Consider the following 19,554-nt stretch of genomic DNA (forward strand, 5'->3'; position numbering starts at 1 on the left):
ATAATTTTAGATAGATACTTGTTACGAAACGAATAACGTTTTAACTTTCGACGTTAAAAAAAAATTAAATAACGGTTCAGTTAAAAACTACATTAACGAAATTATGCCTATTAACGTTAAGAAATTGCGAATTAATAATGAATTAGAATCGCAATGAATTAGGAAACTAGAAAACTATAATAAGAAAATATAAGCGATTCTTTTTTTTCTTCTACGGAAAAAAATGAAAGAAAGTATTTGATGTATACTTACTGTTCTAATCTTATTCTACGTTGTGTCGGTAATATTGGAAATGACCTTAAAAAGATGAAACATTTTATGCCAAATTGAACGATCTTGATTTTCGCAAAAATCTTTCTCGTAACAATGTTATGTTTTTATACGAAACGAGAAATCATCCTCGAAATTTTAACCGAATAGAGAGTGACAGTTTCTCGGAAATTTCTTTCGTACATGCTGCTATGCTTTCTAAATACGTATCTAATTTATAACGTTATAAAATTCGTTCGTTCGTTCGTTCATATATGTATATACTATAAAGTATTCTATAATTTAAATATATTAAAATATTTTCAACGTAAAAAAGACTTGTATAAAATTTACTTGCGATTGTAAGGAGATAATTATAGACGTATTGTATCTCGTAAATTATAAATATGAATTGTAAAGTGAATCGTTGAAAACGCAAAATAATAAGAAGCGAAATTGACAAGGTGAGAAAAAAAAAGTGAAGGAAAAATTACAGGGAAAATTATTTTCCTTTATTTCTTTTGAGTAACGAGAACGTGATTTCGATTTTATACATTTAATATAATATAATATTTGAATGTTCAACGATGAATTACAAGTTACTTGATCAAAAGTTATCCCGTAATCAACCGTTCTAATACTTCTCGCTAATCACGATCGTCGACGTTACTCTTAATTATGTATTTCATATAAAGCATGTGCTTTTCCCGTAATCGATTCGTGAATACGTATCTGTCAATGGAATTTTTATTACATCTATTCGATATTTTTTATTGCTTCCTGCGAATTTCCAGAATTCAATGATATTTCGCTTCGTTTTGTATTTTCCAAAGTCTTCGCGTATTTCGCGATATTCGTGAGTTGCTGCGTCGTTTCCGATTTTTCCAATGTCTTCGCTATTGTTTCGACTAACCCCGTTTTCTCTATAATTACAGGCCTTTCGTCTTGTTTTAACTCCTTTCGTATCTCGTGCTTCGCAATTTCCTCTTCCTTTTTTTCCTCTTCAGTTTCCAGATATTTATCCCATTTAGCAATTCGAGCTTCCGTTTCCGCGTCTGTTTCTAAAATTCTAAAAAAGAAAAAAAAATCGATATACGTATATTATTTTGGAAAATGTTGTATTTTCATCGTTCGTCTCTGTATCTATTTCTGTATACTACTTATAATTTATCGATTTGTTGTCATACCGGATTTTTTATAAATTCTTAAGCGAATAAGTTAAAGTTTAATTATTATCTCTTGTTAATTATGTAATTTATAATTATGTAATTTATGTATTTTTTTATAATGTTACGATCATTAATTGATGATTAAATGTTATCTTAAATATTAAAGTTACGAAATAAAATATAAAATCAAAATATTTGCTAAAATTGTTTCTCGACTCGAAACGAAAATAAGAAATATTTTCTTTTTACGATCATGAACGCGAGATACGATTGAATCGCTATTTTTTTAATTCATGCGGTATGTATATTATGTAACGATACTTGTGTAAAAAGCGAGCCTCGACTGATAATGAACTGATGTTAAATAAAGTTTTATATAAAGTTTTAGATAAAGACGATGACTACGGAAAAACGAAAGAGCGACTTACTTGTATTTTGTTTTACCATCCCAAATTTCAGCCGATATTTTTCTTTGACTGAACCAACGACCGTTTAATAATTGAATACAAGCTTGTGCTTCTGCTGGTTCCCGAAATGTTACCTGCGCAACACCTTCCGGATGTCTCTGCAAATGTATAATGTAAAAATCATTTTTGAATTCAAGAAAATTTCCTTTTCTAACGATTAAATATTAATGTGTGTAATATTTTTTTCTATAAAAAAACTATTACGTAGATTTGCAGAAAGAATTTCGTTTTTTGAATTCAAAATTATATGTTATGCGAAACCATAAAACGAAAAATGAATTGAAAAAACCGGTTAAAATTTCGAATAAAATTACTTTCGAATAATCGCCGTTGAATTGTGAATAATAGCCAATTTATTATTCGAAGAGATTATTCGAAGGGCGATCAGTTCGAATAACTTCGAACAAAGTTTTAATAAATGTAATAATAATTTTAAACTTAAGTTTTTACATATTCTAGAAGATTTTGAATAATTTGAATAAGTAACAAGGATCGCGTAAATAAAAGCACGAAATCGTTTGTCGGATCGACAACGAATACGAAACTTTCGTTCGTGTTTCGACAATAAAGATCGTACAAAATGACAGCTACCAAAACACGAAGAGGAATTGAGAGCTCGACGAAAAAATTTATGATCTATTGTTTCGGTGTGACGGTATGACACGCTTCGCTGGATGGAGATATATAAGCGAACAAAAATACTTGACAACTTCTGATAATCGACTTCCTTTTTTTCCATTTTTAACCAAGTTCGAGCTAAAGAATAGAACTCGCTTTGATATTGAATGATTTCGCGAAATGTATCGATTACGAATGTTTTGTTGTTAAATTTATAAGATTAGGTTATTTTTTTTTGGAAGAATATCCATGAATTTTTTGCGATTGTCACTGTTTCGACGCATCTTGGATCTTGCTTCACAATGTGATTTTTAAAACATCTTTCTAAAAACGAATGAACGAAAGAAATTTTATTTTACGAGATTATTTCTTTTCTTTTCGTATAAAAAAAATTAAATTTTCAATATCTGATTTATATAAATTTTATCATATTTTTATCAATCGTCATTTATAACAATTTTCTTAAATCTATTAATTATTACCAATATTGTTATTATATTATATTGGTCCGATACACGAAGAAAATAATAAAAATTTTGATACAAGAGATGAAAAATATTCGATATTGATCCAAGATATTCGATAATGAAAGAAGAATGATCTGTTCCACTTTGCATGGGTCATTAGAGAAATCTACGACAAAACGATTCGATTGTAAGAAGCGCGTATACTTGTAAGTGCGTATATACACTTATAAAATATTACGTGACATTACTTCATTAGTCAGTGATGATCTAAGCGACACAGAATGCTTTTATAATCGATCTAAATTGATGCTTTAATGATCAATTTTTTATAGATATTCGTGAATTTATTAATATTTAATTAATTATTAAAAACGCGCATGATCGATAAAATAAATTTATTATATATGAAACAGTTTATTAAAAAATCATTGAGATTATCAACATTGAGATAAGAAAGCATTTTTATAAAGTAATATTATAAATATATTTCTATAAAATATATTATTAGATTGAAATATGTAGATATAATTTAATTTCATTGTTATTATTTATTTTATTTTATTAGAATTAAGAATAATACGAACTCGTAAATTGATTTGATATTTGGATTCGTTGCATTTATTTTTCCGAGAATAATCTGATAAAAGTGATCATATTAAATGTACTTACATCGTAAATAACAACTTTTCGAACATCACCGCATTTCAAACATTCGGATCTGATATCCTGTTGATATTCCAGCAATAACGACACCTCTTTGTCAAAATCTTCCGGAGAGAATAGATTTTTTATAATTACTACTCTTTCGTGTTTTAATGGTTCTCCTGGCGCACGTTCAGGCCTCCAATCGAATAATCTGTGACAAAAACAAGCATGAACGAATAATAGAAATTTATAATAAGTAATTGGACCTTTTTTTTGTGCGTGTATTTATAAAAAAATTGAAATCTTTTTTCTTTGTGATATATATATATATATTTATTCTTTGTGATATATATCTATATATATATATATATATATATATGATGATATTACATGATATGATATTATATTTTGTGATATATATTTTTTATATATATTATATAAATTATATTTATTGTATTATCTGCGGATTTGTTAAAAATTCTTTTTATTACTTAATAAATGAATAAATAAATAAACTTAGATAAAAAATAAAAAAAATTCGAAATTTTTATAAATTAAAAAAAATATATATTAGAGTAGATTTATTGATTTTAGATTTGATTGATTTTACGTTAGTTTTATTTTATATATTATACAAATTGAAATTGAAAACATAAATGAAAACTTCGTATAAATTAGTTATATTTGTTGTTGACAATTTTTAATTTTCCAATTTTATTTCTTCGAGTTGCGCTTGAATCGTAATTTATATTATATATTATAATTATTTAAGAATTATTTATGTTTCGCGTATTTAAAAAGATTTTATGCGCATAAACGAATTAATTATAAATTTTTGCAAATTGTGTTTATTTGCATTCAAATTATATATATATATATATATATATATATATATATTATATATACATATATAGATATATTCTAAGATTCTTTTAATTAAGCGAGAGAATATAAAAAATGAAATTTGCATTTAAAGTGAAGATATAAAATTTCAAACGTACACCAAATTTGCATGAATGTAACAAGATAATCAAATGTATTATAGAAAGAGTAAATATATACGATGTGATATAAGTGGCACGTGTGGCCTTTTGTAATTTGCAAATAGACGTAGACTAGAAATTACAATGATTTTTTCATAAGAAATAGATATCGTCGAGTCGGTTTCAATTTTATGTATAATGTATGAAAAATATATCTAATCTATGAATCAAAAAATGTTTACTTAATTATTTAAATTAAGTATACTGAATGAATGAATTATGATGTACGTTTATATTATTAGTTTATATCGCGTAATATTTATGCCATAATTAAACGAGTATGAAATCGACAAATGTGTATTAGCGATAATGCATATAGATCAAATGCTTTGTTTATAACATCATGGTTGGTAAAATTCGCAAGCTGATTTAATTAGAAAAGAAAATAAATTTATCAAGGTGTCGGTCAATGTACAAAATTTATCGAAGTTTGTTTGTATGGACAATAAATTTATTAATCGTTTATTAATTAAAAGTTTTATGTATTACATAATTTTTTATGTATAAAATTATATCGATAAAATAAACACGCATGGAAATTTATATGTACATATATACGAGTAATAAGAATCATTAGAATTGGATTAAAAGGATACTGGTCGAATAGAAAATTGCAGGATTTATTATATCCGAAAATCATTTAATTTATAGCATTTTATAATTTTTTTGTTGTATAATATCACAAGTAATATTTGCGGAGAAAAATTAAAAAAAGAAAAATTTTATTTTCAACTATTATTTTTGTCGCATAATGATAACTGTATGTCGTGTTGATGACCCAAATGACGTAAACCAGAAATAATGTCCTACTATCGATAATAATACTATCGAATGCGTTAAATAATCTTAATATACTTTTACATACCTAATAATATATATATATATATATATATATATTTTATAGTAGTATGTAAAGATTTTTTTATATTATTACATTTTGTTTTTTTCTTTTCAAGTCAAATCAATCTTTTGATTAATTTTCTCATAATAATAAGATACAAAAGATTGTTTATAATATTTAAAAACTACGTATGATTATCCAGTGTAATTAATTATTATGTTCTTAAATAGAAAAATTCTTTTTTATGTATAAAGTATTTATTATTCTACAACTTATTAAATTGTATGTATCAATGATAAAAATTAAATTTCGAAATTCTGAAATTTCGATGCAATATGGAAATTGAATTTAATATCATTCAATACTAAAAATAGTTTTTATCAAAAAAATAGATTTCTAAAAATAGTTTTTAGTTTTAAAAAATGCAAACTAATCGTAAAATTAAAGAGTAATGGTAAAGCAATTTCCAATAGGAATCGTTAAACGAATGAAATTTATTTTTAACTCAATTTTTCCTTTCGTTTAATTCAATATCCTCAAGTACTTTTTTTTTTTTTTTTTTTTTACAAGAAAAAGTAAGAGTAAAATGAAAAAGTAAAAGTAAGAGAAGTAAAATCTCATAAATGAAAAATGATTACGATATTTTTTATGATTTCGAATATAAAATCGTATAAAAAATTGGAATGCGAATCATTATATGTATATATGTACATGATAGAAATTCAATAATTCGATGGGAAGAACAAATTTATAAAGATACGTAATATCGTTGCATATAATAATAAATATAGGAATTGTTATGAAATTGACGAAGATTATAAAAGAAAATTGATTGATCGATATCGAGGCCATGAGAGAAAATTGTCCGAATAGGAAAACGAGATAGACAAATAGAAATCGATTCGAACGCGAAAAGACCGTTAGAGCTGAAACTTCCGGTAAGGAACAGTCGAGATGGACCTCAAGTTCGTTCGTAAATAACTGGTTTTCGCAAAGTTCAGGGCATCGAACTCTCGTCCTTAGGCGGATACCTCGTGCACACCAATGAAGATGGCAAACACTCGACTAACTGATGATTACGGACATTGTGAATGGATAGGACCACGGATAAGGATTCTATTCAAATATATTCACAGATTTCAGAATCGATATATCTTAACCGCGAAATTTTCAAACGCGAAGTTATTTCAATGGATTTCAATTTCAACTGGAATAGAAAACGGGAGGGAGAAAAGAAAAGAGAGAGAAGAGGGCAATTAGTTGGTTTACGATATTAAAACGATTTAAAAATTTTCAATATAAATTTGAAGGCAAAGGAAACAAGATTGTGGTGCATTGTAAGGCAGCATCGCATGTGGATCACGAGATGGGAAGAGAATCGTTTCTTTTTGCTCACTGAATGAACGTGTGTAAGAAAATACGGAGGTCTGTATGCAAGAGCGATATACTAACATCGTGGTGCGTGAGTAATCGAGTCGCGCAGCTGCTTTTACCGGAATTCACCAACGCCAAACAGTCTGGCCCTATTATCTCGAGCAACTTGATTCGAGCCTCTCTGATATCCGGTTTATGGAACGTGATCAAGTTCATCATGACCTCTACCGATCGTTCGATTTCATACGATCTCGAGCACGGAGATGAACGGAAATGATTTTATTCGTTTTGAATACATTTTATAATTTTCTATACGTATATATTTATATACGCTTATATATATAAATATACATATGTACAAAAAAAATTTCAATTTTATTTGCTGAAAGGATAAAAGGAAAAAATATACACTATAAAAGTTTTTAGAAATTCAGAATTTAGAATTGTTACTTTGATTTTAATATTAAGAATTAATAATTCCTAATGGCGGGAATTAATAATAAAACTTAGAAATTTTAGAGAAATAAGTATTGGAATATTTTTATAAACGTTTATGGAACTTTTTACTATTAAAGCTTTGTGTTTGTTATTTATAATGTTTCGTATAATATATATATTATATTTCAACTGCGATAATTTGATTATAAGATTATAAGATTTGATATTAAAGATAGAGGTAAAATTTACGTTTTTTGCATTCTATCTTATTTTCCATCGAGAAGAAAAGAATAATAAAATAAAGAAAAATGAAGCAATTTAGTTAGATAGAGCCTTACCTTGATCCTATCTTACGATTACCATTATCTATCCATCTAACGATAAGTAAGAAAAAGAAAGAAATTCTAAAAATGAAATATCTACTATATGCGACTTACTTTTCTTGCAACTTTTTCTGTCGTTCCTTATCCTTTTTTTTCCGTTTCGGTTTCAAGGCTGGGTCGTACGCGTCTCCTTTCATTTGAAACTTTGCCCTCTGAACAGACAACGTTTTACCCCTGATTTGCGATTTATCCAAGATCTTTAATGCCAAATCCACCGATTCGACCTGAATAAAAAAAAAAAAGTAAAAAAATGAAAAAAAAAAAAATCGTAAAGATTAATTAAACGCAAGAGATACATCGCGAGGAAGGCATAATTAATAACATAAATGACTACAAGTTTCTATTTGGAAGATGAAATAGAGAAAAAATTATGTATTTTTAGGAAGCTACTAATTGGCAAACTTATTCAAATTTTATTTAAATTTTCATTTATTAATTTCCCATTTATAAATATTTATAACAAATATGTCTCAATTTATTCTATCTAAATTCTAAATTCTAACCTCTAAATTCTTTCTATTCTATCTTACTTTATAATACAATTTTTTCTTTTGATTTTACTTATTTTTTTCTTATCTTCTATTCTATCATATTTCCCATATTATCCTATTCTTTCATATTTATTCTATCAATTATTAATTGTTTAACTTTGATTTATTTCATTTGATTTTTTATTTTTCAAATTATTTTATTATTCATCCTATTAAAATTATTTTTTCCGTCTGTTATTAAAATTTTATTATTCATTGAAAAATTTGAGAATGAAAATGTTAGTTTAATAAGAATACTAATTAAATATTATAAGAGAAAACTAAATGCAAGGCCATTTCAATATCATCATTTATATGATTTTATGTCACCAATTAATTTGTCCTCGACACGCACAAAAAAAATTGTTGTTGATTTTCACACAATTCAAATTTTCACGATAATAATCATAAATATTCGAGCAATTTTAATAAGGAGTGTACCGTCGACAATTAACGTGTGCTGTAAAATATTATTAATTATCTTTTAACAGTTTATAGCTTGGGAATATCGTTCAAATGCTTTTAATTTCAAATCTTGATAAAAGGTGATAAAAATAAAAAAAACTTAAAAATAAAATTTTTTAATTTAAAATATTTTTTTTTTAATATTTTTTTCTCTTTGAATATTATCTTTTGAAATAAAAACTAAAAAAGATGGATAAAAAAAAAAGAAAATTGCAAATATGATTCGTTGATTTATCATCGAATTCATATGACATTTCTTATCCTTGTTCTAACAGAAATATTGCGTGAAATATTTAAATGAAAAGAGACAATTAATTATTTATTTATTTATTTATTTTTTATTTTTCTCAGACAGAAAAGTTGCGAGAAAAATAATTGAAATGTATGCAGCTATCGAAATTGTAAAATAATTTCATACCGAAAGATGAAGAAAATCGTTATTATATCTATTCCCTATAGATATTTTAATACACATATTTTAATACACGTATAATACACATTTTATTCTTTTATAAAAAGCATAATAAAAAAGTGTAGTCGTTCGATATTTGTATGATCGTATCAGAAAAATTATATCTATTCTGCAATGAAACGAAAACAAATTGATGCATAACGACAAATGTATAACTTGAGTTATACGAAAATATCGGATAGATATTGATACTAAAAATAAGAAATTCCAGCTCATACAACAGAACGGATCGAACCGATAGTTCTGTCAGATTTATTTTCAAACTACGCGCCAGTTTCAATGTTCGATCGAAGTAGCATTAAAATACTTTTAACCGTGATTTCATATCTTTTAAAGCGGCGAAGCATATGAGGATCGTTCGTTGGTAAAAATTTGAAGAAATTGCATATAATCAAATTTATATAGAATCAGAGCTAAGTACGATTAATATATAAAATTATCTTAATTTTAATTTTAAATAAAATGTTTTTTGAATAAATGTTTTTATTCTTCCGTTTTCATTTTATTATCGAATTTCTCCTTATTTTTTTAAAAAAATGAAGAAATACGTAGGCGTGATAAACGAGTAATTTCCAATGAATGATTAAATGCATAGGTAAATTTACTGAAGCCAAGTTGAGCGATGATGTAACGATAGCGGAATAGTCTGGTAACAATGGCTTGGAAAAATATTCTTCCACATTATTCGGTTAATAAAAGTTATATAAAAAGCATTCAACATATGTTAAAAATTTGTCTCGTAAATCGCAAATTTTGCGAAAATTGCAAAGCTATTTTTTTTTTTTTTTTTTTTTTTTTTTTTTTTACTTCCAATTTGACATGTCAATCTAATCGAAAGAGCGAGAATGATAGAAAAGATTGATTCATCGAAGTATAGAAAATTCAGAAGTTCCTTTCTCTCCCTTGATCGGTCATGAAGGAAAAAGATCGAGTCGAGAAACTATGATGAAAAAGAAGAAGAAAAAGAAGAAAACATTAGAGAATAACCTACCCTCATCCACCCACTTCCCATCGTTTTACCGTCGTATTTCCACCCACGTGATGACGAACAACAGCGAGGAATAATACGAGTGCCGACAGGCAAAAATCGAGAGAGCTCGTCTGGCTGAATGAACCTACGCACGTGTTTTTGCTTCGAGGATGATCTTGCCTCGTTCCTTTCACGAGGACATTCGTATTTCCATTTCCCACCTCGAACGTTTCGCTTTCACCTCGCCTAAACGAGCACAAATCGTATATCGTTTACGCGTATATCGTTCCATACTCACGATGGGACACCAATATGCTCGTTTTATGTGTACCCTTCTTCATTCCTGTATTGCTTGTGACGTAGTGTGAGCGTTGAAATATCATCTACTTAAATATGCCTCTATTTTTAGGGTTCCAACAGAGATTAACCGTCCAAATGAGGAACATCCTTATAAAGAGATTGATAGTGATTGTTACACTGTGATCGAAATTGATGTCGAATTGATGGATAAAGAGACGTATACATTTATATTTTTTTTTTTAAGATTCGAATTCGTTCCAATTATGGGTATTTGTAAGTAAATAATTTATATAATCTTGGCGAGTGAATAATTATAAGCTTTCCATTAGTCTGATAAAAGAATCTTAAAATTAATAATATATTTTGATATTATTGTATTCGATAAAATATAATATAAAAAAAATATAATAAAAGTGAGATATATATAGACCCCCAATATATTTATATTGATATAGAAAAAACAATCATAATTTTTTTATTAATTTTATTAATTTTTATAGAATCCTCTAAATGAATTTGCAAATTTTAAATCTGACATTTTGATATAATATTAGTATGCATCCTTATACCGATTAAAACCGTTGTTCCCTTTAACATTGTAATTTTTAAATTGTTTCCATTGTTTTTCCAATAAATGGTAAAAATATAATAAATAAATATGACAAAAATATAATATATCGTCAAATATAGTATTCTAATATTATTTCGAATTTATTTTCCTTTCATTATATTTTTTTTTTGCAATAATTTGTTTAAAAATTAATTTAATATCTATGTCGATGATTAATAACCAAATCGATTTGTTGAGTTTCGACAAGATAATCAGATATCAATAAAATTTATCGAATATCCTTTGAATTTAAATAAATCTTCGTTACTACGCTCGCTTCTCAAATTGTCCCGTATTGTATGTAAATCATGAGAAAAGCATTTTTTATTTTGAAGTAGCAATACGCTTCGTTTGTTAACATTGTCTGCCATTGTGGAACATTGTTATTATTTAATTCCCATCAAAGAATGTATTGAGGACAGACATCACATTAGAACCTTTTCATACATATAAAACTAAAAGAAAGAAAAAATGAGAAAGGATTATAAAAATTATTAATATTATTTCTTTCTCTACTATTTGATTAATTATCATTTAAATGAAAAAAATTTGTTCGAATTTGATTTGAAAATAATACAATATTTGATTTATTAATATTTGATTTATTAATATTTATTCTTCCGTTTTATAATAATAATATTATTCGATGCAAATTTTTTCGTTCTTTTGTTTTTGCGCAAAAGTTCAATATTTTGCACGTAAACTCATTTTAAAGGAGTATGAAACGATAAAAAAAAAAAAAACAGAAATTTGAATGGGCATTGAACGTTTGTTATTTTAGATTGAAATGACGAAGCGTTCGAATTTTACACCAATCAGGATTGCATGCCTGTGCTATTTCCAAAATTTTAGTATCCGCCATCAAATCGATATCTCGAACATCATACTCTTTGAAGATGTATTTTTCATCAGAAATTCTATACATGTTTGTGTGTTTCTATACACGCGATTCTGTTTTTCTGTGGAAAAAATAATACGAAAACATTTATAACGCTTCTGTTACAGATTTACGATTTTTAAAATTGCCGATTACTACTAGTCGGTAGAAGAATAAACGACACATCTGTGATATTTTGTGAAATAAATATTTGTATCTTGGAGAAAGTTTTGAAACTCGGACGTTTACGATTAATTTTCACGACAGACTTTCAGATTTTTCTATAAATTCTTTCGCTTATTATTCATTGTGTTAATGCAATCTAAATAATAAATATCTATGATTAGACTAAACGAAACTTTGAAACACGATAAAATAACCTCATATATCTAACAACGAATAGAACGAGTTTCTTCTTAAAAATACTACGACCATATCCATAAATAACATCTCTAAACCGAGCCGATGTACTACTGTTTCGAGCATTTCGATGTGGATCGAAAAGACAAAGAGAATCCATACTTGGTAAAAAGAATAAAAAAAGGAAGAAGAAACGGGAAAGAGAGATACGATATAACGGTGCAAAGGAAGTAACGGTGTAGCTAGCTAGTTTCTCGATTCTTATACGGAAGAAAATAGGAAAATCATGTAAGTTTACGGATTACTCTAAATATAGTACCGCGAAGGATTTTCGAATCTGCATAGCACATGATGGAGCAATATTCTTGCTAGACAATGACATATGTGCATAATTTTAGTTTATCTTTGGGCCGAGTAAATTTTTCAAAATATTAAAGTATCAAAAAATCGTGTCGCATCGCGTTGGAAGAAGAAGAAGAAGAAATATCATCAAGGTTACCATATGGCACGATTATTAAAAATAATTATTAAAAATATTATTAAAAATAGTTTATTAATAGTTTATCTATTTAATACGTACAATACGTACATTTGACACGTTCATATTAATGAACAGCAATTTTGCGATGTTGTAATTTTCATTTAATAATTTATTCGGACGCGTTTACGTACAATCGATATTCTGTTTAAGTGCATTGGTGGGAAGAAAAGCTCGTATCGATGATGAACAAACTTCTCGCAATAATTCTTGGTATTCAATAGTGACCAATTTTACGAAGAAAATGGTATGGTGCAATGATGGCTGCGCTATAAATCCAGATACGAGAAATCAAACGATTCGATATTCATAGACGAATAAACGAGAAACATTTATTTTTATTAATATTATTATTACTATTTCAGAACTAATTAATAAGAAGATAATTAATAATGATATTATTTCAAACATTTCGAAAGGAAAATCAATAATCTCGATACGTAATTTCGTTCGTAACTTCGATATCAAAAAGATAAGACGTAATGCAAATTTAGATTCATTTAGATTACATTATATACTATCCGTGGTTGATATCGGTATAATACCGCAACCGTGATAAGATATCCATTAGCAATTATATGTACGAATCGATTAGTTAAAGAGAAACGATTCTTCGCATTCAGGCATATCTCGATTATCGTGATTCGAATGCACGAAACGAGCTTGATTTCTCTCTTGAGTATTTTCCAAATACTATATTTTTGTTGAAAATTTTCTTGAACTCAGACCGGACATAAAAGAAAGCATTTACGTAGTAATTTTTAATTTTAATCGGTTAATAAATGATTAGCGATACGCGCTCGTGTCACGGAAAACACGTCGTGCGGAAAAGGAAACGGCGCGAGGATTAATCGACGATGAACGAACAAATGTAAAGCAAACCATTGAAAAAGAAAAAGAGAAGAAACTCGATTCAGAGACCGGCTCCCAACCGGATACCTGAATGGATATGTTTTTCTTCATCGAGGAATCCAATCTCTGGATCGTTTCCTCGAAATGAAACGCGATAAATATACATTACGAATAGAATGCAAATTAAATATTTTAATATTCTAAAACATTGAATAAAAAATTTTCTATTTTATAGATTATTATTATTTGTTAAAATCTGAATCCAATTATATATACATATATGTATCTAAGTATTTTTTTTAAAAATCATTTCAACAACAATAAATAAATACGTATAATCAAAAGATTGCAATGAAAACGTGACGGTGAAATTGGAAACAGAATAGTTTTCGATGGAATACAACGATGTATTGTATTATATATAGCAAAATCGAGTTACGAAACCATAGATTCGAAACGCTAATTCCGTTTCATGATTTACGTTTACTAAACTTTTATAAATAACTTACATAAATATACGTAAGTGTTAATTATTAATTCTTGATAATTGTGAAATACAATTATAATTACCGCATATAAATGAATTATTATTCAATTTTAAAACCAAAATGTACGTTATAGAAACATACGACGAATAGACTTTCATTTGCATTTTGTGCATTTTCCTTTATAATTTTCATTTATCAATGAAATATCAAATAATATTTATATCTCGTTTGGATAAAAATTTTATAAATTCTCATAGTACATATATTTTATAATTCTCATACAAATAAATAAACAAATTAAAAACGCAAGTTAAAAACGTAAAATGAAATAAATCAATGTATTAAATATCACACGTATGAGTGATAATACGATGAAACCAAACCAACAATTGTCATTAATATAAACTGCTACACATGTACAACGACCTAAATAACGTTACGTGGCAAAAATATTTGTAAAAAAAAAATCTATCAAAATTCAAAGATTTATCACGTTGTTTAATCAATGTATCGAACGATCAAAGAGGGAGCGGTATTAAAAGGCAGTCGCGGATATCTTTTGGTTTGAAAAAGCGATAAAAAAAAATTTTTGTCGGCGAAATTTCGTCTCCTTTACCTGATATCTGGGAGAAGAAGAGAAGGGGAGAGAGAGAGAGAGAGCGACAAGCACGATAAAAATTTCAACGAAACAGTATTGCGGATGAAATCGCGCGGTACTCTCGGTCTGCCCTGAATTCATCGCCGACCTCGGCCGGATCTCATTGGGCTGGTTAAACGCGACGTGAAGGAAAAAGAGGCGATGACGATATAACGCAACATCTGAATAATCGTGGTGGCGAACAGAGCCGCAGCCAACAGAGAAAACTTGTATATTCTTCGCGTGTCGTCTGAGTCATCCAGGAAAGTACTTATTCGTAAATTTATTCACGGTTAAATACGAGGTGGCTTCGTTTGGCCAATATCATCGACCATACTTTGCAAAATTTCTTTCTGAGAAAATAACTAACTAAACTTAGGAAAATTTGAATAAAAAACAAGATATTTTTAAAGATTAAAATTTTTTTAAAGATTAAAACGAGATTGTAATCAATTTTGAATCGTAATAATATAATAATAATATAAATTTTCTTCTCAAAAAAATTTCATTTTTTCTAAAAATAATGTTAAAAATTGATATCTATCTATGGATACGATTCATATATTCTCGAGATTTGGATTATAATGAATAAGTTCTTTCTCAAATAGTGTATTTAAATGCGACAAAATTGTATTAATTCAATTATAACAAAATGTTTTATACTACATCTCACCATCCCGAATGCATTCATCGTGTTGGATTAATGGAGCGAGAATTCTTTGAAAAAGAAAAAATTGAGAATTTTACGGTTTCATTTTACAAAATAAAAACGATCGCGCGAAATAATCGAACATGCAACGATTTTTGAAGATTTAAACGATGCGCCGTCCTTTGAAACTCGAACTCTTCAATATTTTCTTGGCCATATACAGAGACCGCTTTGACATATTTGTTAAAAATCCCTCATTCCCCATCCATTGAGAATAATGAAACGAACGTTTTTAATTTTGCTTCGATGACAGGATTTTCCATATTCAATAAATAAAAATAATTATTTTTTCGATCCTAATATTATAAATTCGACTAAAATATCGCAATTTTTTAAAACATATTTATAAAGAAAAAATCCGAAAACAAATTAATAGTGATTAATTTGTCGTGTTCCGATCAGATCCATATTATCCCATCAAAGATATTTATTAAATTTATACGTTTATACGTTAATACGTAAATACTTACTTAATATCCTTTTACGAATGAATCCACGTTTAAATCATCGTGCATAGTTTACAGATACAAATGTTTAATATTTAGTTGATAACTTTTTTCATTGTGATTTTTAAATCGTACGTTTGACTTAAAATAAATATTCGATAACAATGGGATATAAGAATTAAAGGAAAATATAATATAAATATCATAAATATTGGCAAATTTTTAATTTTTCCAAAATAAATGGTACGGTAATAAAATTATACCGATGTTATTTTCAATGCCAGTGAAAATTCATTTTCGATGCAAAACAAAAACGTCGTATACGTATACATGTGAAAGTAAGATGATTTTTATGCGATTAAGAAATTTGAGGAAACGTGACGAAATGACTTGTTAGAAAACGATAAAATAAATTTTATAATTAATCAAAGAAATGTTGAAATGGCCGCGTGCCAGACGTTTAACAAACATATCTGCGATTGATATCGGCGGAATTTGAAACGGAATCTTTGGATGCCGTTATTCTTGAAGAAATGCTTTCGAATAACTTATTCCAAGAATTTCGAAGATAATTTCTCCGTTAATCAAGTCATCTCGTGAGTATTCTTTTCAAGGGTAGTTTCTCGTCGAATTTTAACAATTTTTCTTTCGGTGTTGGTCATTTATTTGCCACGAAATTTTCGATACGAAAATTTCATTATATTTTAGAAGATTCTTTCTTATTATATTCAATTATTTCCTATATATATGAATAATATATCGCAGAAAGATGTAAAATATCCAATAAATTTTTCGAAAATTGTTATTTCTTCGATTTGAAGCATAGTATGGTAATTCTTGTTTTCCTTTCTTTTTAAAGAAAAAGGAAAGATAAAAATTTAATTTATCACATTGTTTCGCTTCCAAATTATTTTCTAGAAGAAAGTTTTTTGAGCAGAAAAACACTACGCTACACATATATAAATATTTCGTTTCAAATATATTTCATCCATTAAAAAATTATTCAAATTTATTTCTTTTTCATTCTCTTAATTTTTGTATTTTTGCATTGTTCTTTTTAGTTACAATGATTAAGTTTTTTCATCTGTATAAATCATAAAGTATCACGTACTACGAGCTAAGGATAGGATTATTCTATTTTCTTTCTCGTGATATTCGAACACGTAATCTACTCACTTTTGAAAAATAGCGTACCGGTAAATAAAATTACGTTATATTCATTGCATTTATCACGTTATTCGTATAATATATAAGAAAAGTCAATGAAATACGAATCAACAAATTCTTCGTGTTTCATCTATCGTTATCAAATGAAACGAGACATAAGAGATATATAAAGATTATATGTTGATATTCAAAAAAGAAACAGAGAGAGAGAGAGAGAGAGAGAGAGAGAGAGAACAACGAACCATTAGAAGGGAAACAACGGTATCTCACGGTATATCACGGTATCTCACATTTAATATTATAATTTCGATAATTAAGAAAAGATTAAAATTTGTTAAAAGACAAATTTATGATAAAACGAATCGAAAATGCGATGGATACATCAATGCGGGAAATTAATTAAAAAAATCAAATTAAAATAGCAACAAGGATGGAAAGTGAATGTAATAAAAATATATCAGATAAGCGTATGGCGAATTAACCTTAACACCTACTAATCTTAACCTAACGTAACCTTAACACGTTTCCAGAATTAGAAATGAAAAACAATGAAATAAATAAGTATTTCGCTTTACGATTGAAAAATGCAAACGATGATTAACAACCATGAAAGAGACACACACGATTTCGATAAATAATCTTAAAAATGTTCGAGAAACTGAAATATCTTAAACGAGTTAAATACAGAATAAAAATTACGCACAATTAGTGTTTTTTTTTTTTAACAACAAAATAAAGAAAAAAATGGAATATTTCGAGCAAAAGAATTTTTTTTTGTTTCGAGTTTAACTTTTAAGAAAATTAAATTTAATCTATGATTTGATATTAAACATTTATTTATAATAAGTAATAAAACATCAATTGTAATTTATATTATGGAAATTTTAAATCCATTGAACAATCATGAAAATTTCAATTCATTGAAAATTAAATAGTTGACCGTAGACATGTGTGAAATAAAAAATTAATAATAATACAATTGCGGTAAAATATTTATTTCAAAATTTTAAAATATCATAACGATGATATTTAAAATGTATCGAATTTTGATAAAACATGATGCTTGATTGAAAATATTTATCGGATAGATGAAATATCGTATTTAATGATCCATTTAATTTCAATAGAAGATAATAATTGAAAATAATGGAAAAATATAATGTGCGAAAAGCTAAATGTATTCCATCTCGACCGATTTAAGCGTGACCTATATTTCAAATATCATTTATTATAATTCTGTACAATGACGATAAAAAAAAAAAAAACAAATATAACGTTTCTAAGATTACAAAATCATAAAGATGAAATTGTTGTATTTTTAAAGATCACAATTACTTATTTAAATTCAACTTTATCTTTCTCGGTTTATTTTTTATTTTCTTTTTTTTTTTTTTTATTCTCCGTTTAACAAAAATGAAATATAGATACCTCGCAATTATTCTTTATTTTATTTATACTCGTAAAAATTTAAAAACAATTACGAGAAAAAATTGAAAAAACGAAAAAAATATATTCTCTCTTCGTTCTCGACGAAAGAAAAAATTATATATTTATTTTTGCAAATTTTTATTAATGCGCAAAGCACTAGTATTAGCTAGTTGTCAAGTGTTGATCGAGTTTAAGGAAAAGAAAACAGCACGACAAAGATAATGATATTTGGTCAGTTATTGGCAGCCGCGAGGCATGAAAAAGCGGTTTATAGGAAAGTCAACATTCTGCGCATTGTGTTCCACGGAAATTGTGAATTCACAGTGTGCGTCTGCCAATACGTCCTATTCATTGGCAACCTATTGAGGAGAAAACACGAGAAAAGATCACAGATTTTTTTCTGCTTGTCGAAAGATCGTGCACATATACATTTACCTATTACCTACTACTACCTACTACCTAGTTAAATGTATGTATACATTATATATTGCATACGTGTTAAAACTTAAGCATACATAGCTAGTAAAATTATTATATCTCTTATTTTATCATAATTTATTCTATCCTTAATTATTGTTTACCACAAACCACGACCTTCGTTTCAAACTAAACCGTTATTATGCTGTTTTTTTTTTTTATACGTTGAATACCTAAACTTGTGAGTGAGTGAGTGAGTGAGTGAGTGAGTGAGTGAGTGAGTGAGTGAGTGAGNNNNGAGTGAGTGAGTGAGTGAGAGAGAGAGAGAGAGAGAGAGAGAGAGAGAGAGAGAGAGAAGAAAAAGAAATTTTTTATCGATATGAATTACAAATGCGATAACAATGGAAGGAATTTTAATTCGATTTTTTTTATGAATTGATTTTGAAATTATCGACTAGATTTACAGATACGTACGATTTTTATAGTTACCAAGTTAAAAACGAAAATAAATTACAATATGATAATTAGTTATTATTCGTTGAATGGGATAAATCAAGATTTATATTTATAATTGTAAATTATATGATTCATTTA

At 27.2% G+C, this 19,554-nt stretch overlaps 1 protein-coding gene across 2 annotated transcripts in view; it reads right to left on the reverse strand.

Moving 5' to 3' along the window:
- Window positions 1-739: 739 nt before the first annotated feature.
- Window positions 740-19,554, reverse strand: part of LOC122721092 (HIV Tat-specific factor 1 homolog) — a 30,787-nt gene continuing 11,972 nt past the window's right edge. For both annotated transcript variants that reach the window (XM_043948358.1, XM_043948359.1), the window contains exons 4-7: window positions 7,749-7,918; window positions 3,640-3,826; window positions 1,847-1,983; window positions 740-1,318 (exon numbers count right to left, since the gene is read on the reverse strand). In XM_043948358.1, the coding sequence (XP_043804293.1) occupies window positions 1,006-1,318; window positions 1,847-1,983; window positions 3,640-3,826; window positions 7,749-7,918 (807 nt within the window). In that variant the 3' untranslated portion in view covers window positions 740-1,005. The remainder of the gene's footprint in view (window positions 1,319-1,846; window positions 1,984-3,639; window positions 3,827-7,748; window positions 7,919-19,554) is intronic.

The sequence above is a fragment of the Apis laboriosa genome, unplaced genomic scaffold (assembly GCF_014066325.1).
Source record: "Apis laboriosa isolate Shangri-la unplaced genomic scaffold, ASM1406632v1 scaffold13_cov153, whole genome shotgun sequence".
Classification (NCBI taxonomy): Eukaryota; Metazoa; Arthropoda; class Insecta; order Hymenoptera; family Apidae; genus Apis; species Apis laboriosa.